The sequence below is a fragment of the Lynx canadensis genome, chromosome B4 (genome assembly GCF_007474595.2).
Source record: "Lynx canadensis isolate LIC74 chromosome B4, mLynCan4.pri.v2, whole genome shotgun sequence".
Classification (NCBI taxonomy): domain Eukaryota; kingdom Metazoa; phylum Chordata; class Mammalia; order Carnivora; family Felidae; genus Lynx; species Lynx canadensis.
Window position 1 is genome coordinate 111,087,083 of NC_044309.1, and position 8,703 is coordinate 111,095,785.

An 8,703-nucleotide genomic window follows, 5' to 3' on the forward strand; every position below is an offset into this window, starting at 1 on the left:
AATGTCCTCACCAGGAAGAACTCCTAGAAGACTTCCACAGCCTTTGCAGCACCGGGCCCACTTTCAGTTTCACACATTTCAGTAAACACAGTTGGCTTTAACTTTGCAGAGTCCACAATCATGTTTACTTTAAACAATTAAGCATTAACAAAGGGAAGCACAGTATTGTGAATGAGTCCCTTTCCAGTACAATCATAACTTAAGGAAGTGCAATCAGAAAATGGAAAACCCCCCCCCCCCCCACACACACACACAAGAGTTCACAGAGAGGACAGCTTACAAAATCAGAGCAAAATGAGGTATCAATACAGGCCAGTTAAGTCTAATAGCTCAAGTTTACCAAGTGTGGAATGTAAATCTCTCCCCGTTTCATTCAGATGTGGGTATATTTTTCTGAGATGTCTGCATGTTAAAAAGACCTCTAAACTCACATTCAAACTAATGCCCTCTTCCAATGAAACGTACATCTAAACCAGGCCTTTCTCCTTAAGATCAACTTCCTTTGATTTCTAGTTGATTAAAGGAAAACTAAAATAAAAAAATGACACCTAATGTGTTGGCTAAAAGAAATTCAAATCCTCATACAATAAGAATAGCAATAGCTCAAACTGCACATTTATGAGTTTTGTTTTTAAATTTTTTTTTTTTTTTCAATGTTTATTTATTTTTGGGACAGAGAGAGACAGAGCATGAACGGGGGAGGAGCAGAGAGAGAGGGAGACACAGAATTGGAAACAGGCTCCAGGCTCTGAGCCATCAGCCCAGAGCCCGACGCGGGGCTCGAACTCCCGGACTGCGAGATCGTGACCTGGCTGAAGTCGGACGCTTAACCGACTGCGCCACCCAGGCGCCCCTGAGTTTTGTTTTTAAAGAGATGGGCAGTGAACTTATCCATCAACATAAATCATCGCTCTTTCTGCTTGGACTTTTACAGTCTTTAATATTAAGTCTGGCACTTAAATGTTTTGTGTATATCAATTCACAGTCAACTTCTTTGAGGAGAAAAAAACCATATTGACAAAGCTTTTAAATAAAACAACCCATAAGTAAGGCACTTTGAAATATTAAACAGCAGCTCTCTGTGCACCCATTTTCAGCGTTCTATACCAAAATGAAACACAGCTTTCACAGAGCTCTCGCAGATGACCAGTGGGTGATTTCTGATAAAAACACAACCTCACTGAGGCTCTTTAAAGGCTCTTTGACTTTCTTGAAATGACCAGTGGGTGATTTCTGATAAAACACAATCTCACTGAGGCTCTTTAAAGGCTCTTTGACTTTTCTTGGAGCTATTGTCCGTCCGCTCAGGAAGAAAGTGCTGTTGTGCTCTTCTATTTCTCAAACTTCCAGATCTGTTTTTTATCTAGAGCATCACAAGTTCTCATTTGAACATCAGGGCGACCCTCAGGTGTCCGAAAAGCACTAAGGCACAGTCCCGAGCGGGGATGAAAAATGGTTCCATCTTCTTCAAAATGCCAAATAATGTTTGCTGGAATGGGGAACCCATCTTTTGGACAATTTTGCATTCCTACATAATTTTTTTGCTCAGGAACCTCTGCGCATAACTCTGTCACAGAGTTAAACCTTATTTCCTTGTTTGAAGTGTATTCAAAGAATTGATTGCCTCCTTGGCCGTGGCAGCCGAACAGTGAAAGGTTGGCACCTGTGGGGTTACTGTCAGGAGAGTTATAATCTAAACATTCAGAAGAGATTCCCATACTGCGAATAGCTCCGTGCCAGCCTGGCCTATCCTCTGGAACATGTAAATTAGAAAACACATTTTTCAAATACCAGTCAAAGCTCTTGCACTTCAGCCGTTCTCGTAGTAATTTTCTTTCAGATATATCACCATAAGCTTCTTTCCTTGCTGGAGGGTTTCGATTGTAGAAATGCTCTTTGTACTGGTCCATCCACACTTCCGCTGCCCGAGCAGTATTCTGTAGGAAATTGGGCCGAGCATATGGCGCCCGCTTGGGGAATACATGGCCCACGTGGGAACACGGGTGGATCTCCAGTTTACCTCCACACTGCCACACCCTAAAAGATAGCTCCAGGTTCTCACCCCCCCACACTTCCATTCCAGTGTCATATGTTCCAAGGTACTGAAAATATTTCTTGCTGACAGCAAACAGTCCTCCAGCCATGGTGGGAGATCGGATTGGGTCAATTCTCGATTTCCGTCTGTCCCTTTCATGTTTGGGGACTGAATGCCACTGGAAGGTTAAGCGCCAGTCAAATCCACCAATCATGGGCTCCCCGGTCTGCATATAGAACTCAAAAGTATTCCAATCAATGGTGTCTATCACAGGACATACAATTGCCGTTTCATCTTTCCCAATTCTTTCCAAAAGTGGTTCTAACCAACCAGAATTACACTCACAGTGGCAATCCAGGAAAGTGAGGACATCCCCGGTGGCAAAAGTGGCCCCAATCAGGCGGGCTCGAACCAGCCCCTCACGCTTATTTGTTCTAATCAAGCGGACTCTATCGAGATTGCTGATGTAAGTTTCAAGCTGTGTCTTCAAATAAACTCTGTCACTCAAGTCATCCACTAGGATGATTTCCTTCAAGAGGACTGCAGGAGAAGTTTCTAAAACACTGTGGATGGTGCGGAGCAAGGTCGACCAGGCTTCATTATAGAAAGCGATGATAACAGAGGTGGTGGGAAGTCTCCTATAATTAAACTTCTGGGATTTACACTCATACATTCTTTTATCCTCTATGTGGCGGTGCAGGGAAATCCTGTCGCTGAGATAAATATTAATGGCATATCTCTCAATAAGTTCTTCTTGCTGCTTTAGCTCATCCTGGCTGAGCTGGAGTTTGCTGGCTTTCCCCCACTCCCCAAGTGCGTGGAAATCTGCAGGGGGCTTCTCATAAAGCGGTCGAGACAACTCCTCTGCCTTTTCCCAGGGGCCTGAGAGCTGTTTGGGCCCCCTCTCCCTGGCAAGGCCGGCTGCTGAGGAGGCATGGAAAGTAGAGACAGAGAGTTCCACCAGGATATAGGCCACTGTTAAAAGCGCCAGCAACAGGCAGCTCTTGCCTGCCCAGGTCCACCTCACGGCCATCCGGATCCTCATGGTTAAGGCGGAGACGCGGCCACCAGAGCCACCACGCAGGGGAAGGACTTCGGACCAGCAGATCGAGGTCCCGGCTCAGGTAGGAGCGAACTTCCGAGCACGTCCCTCCTTTCACGCAGGCGCTCGGCTTCTTTCCAGCCACAGGGGCTTCGCAGCGGTCACCGGAGACCTCTCGGTCCTTGGCCTCCGGCACAGCCCCAACTCCTCTCTCTCCGCTTCCTCCACTTGGTCTCACAACTTTTCACAAACTCTCTGGCCAACACCCCACCCTCCCTGGGCCGAGGACAAACCCCTCCCCTTCCCACTCACTCCTCCTGGCGGTTAGTTCGAGAAAGTCTTCGGCCAGGCCCGGGCCCGGAGGCGACTCGGCGGGGCCGGGCTGGGGGCCAGGACGGGCACGACCCAGGTGCCCGAGGCTGCGGCGCTCTCAACCCCCACACGGGTCCTCGGGGGCTCTCCCGCGGCCCCGCGTGGACAGGAGGCAAGGTTTCCGACCACCTGAGCCTTGGCCGCATCACAAAGAGGGGGAGAGAATGCAACTTACCAAGTTGTTTGCCGTTGGGACTGAAGTCCACGGACGTGATCGCAGCTTTGTGGCCCTTAAAATACCGCTCCAGAACGGGGTCCTCCTGGGAAGAAAGTCGTCGGGTTGTGAAAGCAGGTGCAGCCGTCGGGACGCGGGCGTCGCGGGGTCAGCGCGGCCGCCTCCGCCGGGGCCCGGCCCGGGAACCGCCACACGGGCGCTGGCCCCGCGGAGCCCGAGGGCCCTGCGCCAGCGCCCGCTCGGACCCCGACTCGGCGAGGCCGAGCGCCTGCCGCCCGCGCGGAGCCCGCCCCCACCGCTCGGGCCGCTCCCCAGAGTCGGGCGCCCGCGCGGGGCCACCGGGACGGCTCATCGGAATGCACGTTCCCGGGCCCCGGCGCCGGAGCCACCGGCACGAGGCGGGGCCCCGGCTCCTGGGCTTTTGCAAACCCGCCAGGTGATTCTGACGCAGGCGCTCCACTGGAACCCTCCGAGAATTCTGGGGGCCATGGGGCTGCCCGGGCTCCGTCCCGAGCTCCGGGACGCCGGGAGAAGCGCCCGGGATCCGGCCAGGTAGCGCCAGGATCTCCGGCCCGGGATCCAGGGATCCCCCGGAGCGGAGAGTGAGGCGTGGACGCCCCCGGGGCGGGGGGCGCGGGGCGAGCGGCTCAGCACCCGGCTGCGGACGCTTGCCTCCACCTCCCGCCAGGTGCTAGCGCGGCCCCGCGGCACCAGCTCCGGGGAGGCGCCCCCCAGCCCCTCCTTACCGGGGCGGAGGCCATGGGAGGAGCGGCCGGCGCCGGGCTCCAGCCGGCGGGGGGGACCGGGGAAAGGGAGGGGACGGGACGGGAAGGGGGGACCGTGCGGCGCCCGGAACCGTCTGCCCAGAGCGGCGGCGCCTCCCGGTCACTACAACAACGGCGACCCAGTCAAACCCCGCGCTCCAGGCGTGGCCAGTCGAGCCCCGAGGCGGCGCCCGCGCCGGAGGAAACCGTGCCCAGGCCAGCAGGCAGGCGGGACGCTCCAGGGTCAGGTGTGACAATGCACGAAAGCCAACGTTTACTAACACTCGCACTGCCCGCGGCTTGAAACCGTGAAAGAGGGCAGTCACCGCGGTGGCAAGGAAACCGAGGCGAGGGAGAGGGCAAGGAGTCTGTGATCGATGCAATCGGAGTTCGATTACACGTTAAAGAGACAGCGCCCAGGAATTTGAAGAGGGACCCCGACAGCTTAATGACTGGGGAAAGGAGTTTGGGTCTGAAGTGGGGCAGCTTGCTAAGTATTCGTATACGCACAGGAACTAAACCTCTGGAGGACAGATTTTAATTTACTTAATCACTATTTTTCACACAATACCCTTCGTGATATAAATGCTGGAGAGATGAATGAATGAATGAATGAATGTTGTGCATCTACTTAATGTTTTTTCTGCTATGTGTTTCTATTCTAATCTGCTCGTTAGTGTATGCTTTAGAGCAGCCAATTTCCTCGGCAACAAGTTTAAAGTCTGCAGGAAGCCTTAGAAAGAAACTTTTTGTTTTGTTTAAATTATTAGGCTACATAGTAATATAGCCATTTGTATAGCAGGCTTTCTTACACACAATATCATTGGCGTTTCGGCAACGCCATGGCGCTGATGCAGTTATAAAATGTTACCAACGTTTGCAAATTGCAAACTTGATTCCTAGATAGTTTACATATAATTGTCAAAGATTACAGAGTCAGATCTTCCAATTCTAAACCCATATTCTCTTTTCCCCTACCTCAAAGCATGAAAGACTCGGCTGAAAATTACATATAAAATAAACATTCTTGGCAGCAAAAAAATGACGTAATAGACCACAGCCGGTAAGACACATATTCTATGTAAATGAAAGGTATAGTACACACCTTAATTGCGGGTTCTCTAGTTGTCTAGTGATAGAATTTAGTTTTAGTAAACACCGCACATAGCAATTAAACAGACAGGAAATAGCTTTAGGTTTCAGTATTAGTTCAATTCAAGTATAAATTTGCTGACTATCTCCTGTTTGGCTCTGAGGGGTACGCAGGTGACTGAGACATTTTCACTGCCCTCAGGAACTCAACAGACTAGGTTTCTGAGTCTCATATTTTAGTATGTATAACGATCATTTAGGGGACCCCATTCCCAGAGATGCTGATTCAACATGCATAGGGTGGGATCGGGGCTCTATAAATATAATAAAGAAGTCTTAGCTGTGTACATTGAGAAACATTGCTGTAGTCTAGGAGGTGATGTATCAAGAGTGTCGATACCAGCAACTTACCAACAAACTGTGACAGGACTCTGAGCTTTGCTGCTTATTCCCAGACTAGGTTTGACTTCAAACAAACAAACAAACAAACAAGACTGACATCTGACATGCTTAAAAATAATGCTGGATGCTGGTTTGTGTGTAAAACGTTGTAGCTCTGTGGAAAACAGTTGTGCAGTTCCTCAAAAAATTAACTCCTAGGCATATAACTCCAAACGTATTGAAAGCAAGGGCTAGAACAGATACTTGGACATCAAGGTTCATAGGAACATTGTTCACAACAGTCCAAAAGTGGAAACAACTCACATGTCTAACAGTGAATCTATAAAGAAAATGTGGTATGGACATACAATGACTGTCATTTGATCATAAAAAGGAATGAGATTCTTTTTTTTTAATTTCTTTTCAACGTTTTTTATTTATTTTTGGGACAGAGAGAGACAGAGCATGAACAGGGGAGGGGCAGAGAGAGAGGGAGACACAGAATCGGAAACAGGCTCCAGGCTCTGAGCTGTCAGCCCAGAGCCTGACGCGGGGCTCGAACTCACGGACCGCGAGATCGTGACCTGGCTGAAGTCGGACGCTTAACCGACTGCGCCACCCAGGCGCCCCAAAAGGAATGAGATTCTGATACATACCACAACGTGAGTGAAATCTGAAAACATTATGCTAACTGAATAAGCTAGACACAAAGGCTAGTTGGATTCATAGAGACAGAAAGTGGAATGGAGGCTGCCACGGGTGCGAGGATAAGAGAGAATGGAGAATTACTGTCTAATCAGAGCCGAACTTCTGTTTGAGGTGATGATGTTCTGGAAATAGAGATGGGTGATGGTCCAAAACATTGTGAATGTACTTAATGCCAGTGAATCGTACATTTAAGAATAAAGTTTACATTTTATTTTAATGTATTTTTGACTACAATAAAAATAATAATTCTAGAAACTCTGAGGAATGGCCAAGACCTCATTATTTCTCGTAGCCAAGATATGTCTGATCTTGGGTATAGCAGATTACCAGAAAAGGAATAAGGTAAAAATGTAGAAACTAGTTCAAAAGAAAAGTTTTAAAGTACAGATTTTTCTCTAAGTCTTTTAGTAAAAATACAATTAAGCTTTTTTTCTAGTTATCAAAAAATACATCACCTCTTGGGCCATTACCTAAATGTAGACTTAATTATTATTATTATTTTTTTTTTTTTTTTTTTCAGAGCGCTTGCGGGTCTCAGTCAGTCAAGCAGTCTTCATGTTTGGCTAAGGGCTAAGGTCACGATCTTGCAGCAGCAGTTTGTGAGTTCCATCCGGCTCTGTGCTGACAGCTCAGAGCCTGGAGCCTGCTTTGGATTCTTTGTCTCCCTCTCTCTCTGCCCCTCCCCTGCTCACACTGTCTCTCTCTCTCTCTCTCTCTCTCTCTCTCAAAACTAAAAAAAAAGAAAAGGAAAGAGAAAAAAAAATTAAACAATTTTTTAAATAAAATACTTTTTTCATATACTTATGGTGTGCTCACTACATGCTAAATGCTCTTCTAAGTACCTTGCAAATTTTGACATTCAATCCTCATAAGAATCTTGTCAGAGAGGTGCTCTAATCACCATGTGCATTCCTCTATGAGGAAACTGATGTGCGGAGACATCAAGTTACCTGCTCCAGGTACACAGCTAGGCAGTGCAGATTTTAGTCGGTGCCTCCAGACCCCATTCTTAGTTACTAAGTCCTGATGCCTTTTGCATGGTTGCAGGCATATTGCAAACATGTAAAATTCTGTATCCTAGCCTAACAGTAAATTTTACCCCCCCCCACCAAAAGGAACTTCTTTGTTTCCATTCCACTGTTCTCTTTTATTAGTCCAATGGCCCCTCCCATGGTTCTTTTCCATATTTGATTTGATTTTGTTTTGTTTGTTGTTCCTCACCTTTGCAAACCAGCAAAATGTCAGAGATAGATATTTAGAAACATGGCCAAAGTTGGGGATATATATATATATATATATATATATATTTTTTTTTTTTTTTTTCCTAACCTCAAGCCTGCTTGAATTCATGTAATAGCACTTGTCACAATAATTTAGGACCACTCCCAAATGGTAAATTTATTAATCTGGAAGAAAGCCACAATAATCCACAAAATTTAAAAATCTATAGGCTATCATTGGGGGCAAGGTACTGCATAAGACAAAACTGATCCTTTCATTAGCTCTCCTTTTCCAGATTCCCTTCAGATTAGAAACTGACCATCTGTACTTGAGCACTATAAAAATTTGTTTTTATGTTAGCAGGAGTCATTCCTGGGTTGGTTGCCTTCGAGGGTTGAAAATTCAGGGATAGCACACAAGTGCCATCTACTGTTCACCTTCCTGTGTGGTTACTTGGAATGAAACTACTTTGTAGCCTGTTTGCAGGCGGTTGCTCCAGAGTATAGGAGAGTACCTAGAAAGGAAGTACCAGATCTGTTTGAATCATGAAAGCATTACCCTTTTTTTGGTTTTGTTTTGAACACCACCAATGATTTATTTCAATCAACATTCAGTCTCCAAATCCTATCCATGGTATCCTCCCAATAGAATTTATCTTCCCATCTTTCTGTCCTTATGTCTTCTGCCCTGCTACAGGCCGCCCTCTTCCTCTGCCTCCCAGATCATTTCAGTAACGAGAGCAAAAATTAATGAGACTACAGCAACCTAAAAAGCTTCTGCGCAGCGGAAACAAAATGTAAAGGCAACCTCACGCTGTATTGGATCCTTGAAAGTTGACATGATAGTAGAGCTTCAACGTTTTTACCATAACACCAACAACAATAAAAACAAAATGGTAATGATGCGTTGGAGA

The 8,703-nt window shown here is 47.2% G+C and overlaps 2 protein-coding genes across 5 annotated transcripts in view; both read right to left on the bottom strand.

Moving 5' to 3' along the window:
* The window catches only part of POC1B (POC1 centriolar protein B), a 97,862-nt gene extending 93,244 nt beyond the window's left edge, over positions 1-4,618 (bottom strand). For 2 of the 4 annotated variants that reach the window (XM_030323354.2, XM_030323351.2), the window contains exons 1-2: positions 4,371-4,616; positions 3,625-3,709 (exon numbers count right to left, since the gene is read on the bottom strand). In XM_030323354.2, the coding sequence (XP_030179214.1) occupies positions 3,625-3,709; positions 4,371-4,385 (100 nt within the window). In that variant the 5' untranslated portion in view covers positions 4,386-4,616. Of the gene's footprint in view, positions 1-3,624; positions 3,879-4,370 lie in introns of those variants that run through there. The other 2 variants (XM_030323357.2, XM_030323352.1) reach the window with 2 other exon arrangements.
* On the bottom strand, positions 873-3,328 carry LOC115519410 (polypeptide N-acetylgalactosaminyltransferase 4). Its single transcript, XM_030323350.1, has one exon. It carries the CDS (start codon positions 3,078-3,080, stop codon positions 1,332-1,334), a length of 1,749 nt encoding a protein of 582 aa, XP_030179210.1. The 5' UTR covers positions 3,081-3,328; the 3' UTR covers positions 873-1,331.
* Positions 4,619-8,703: the final 4,085 nt, after the last annotated feature.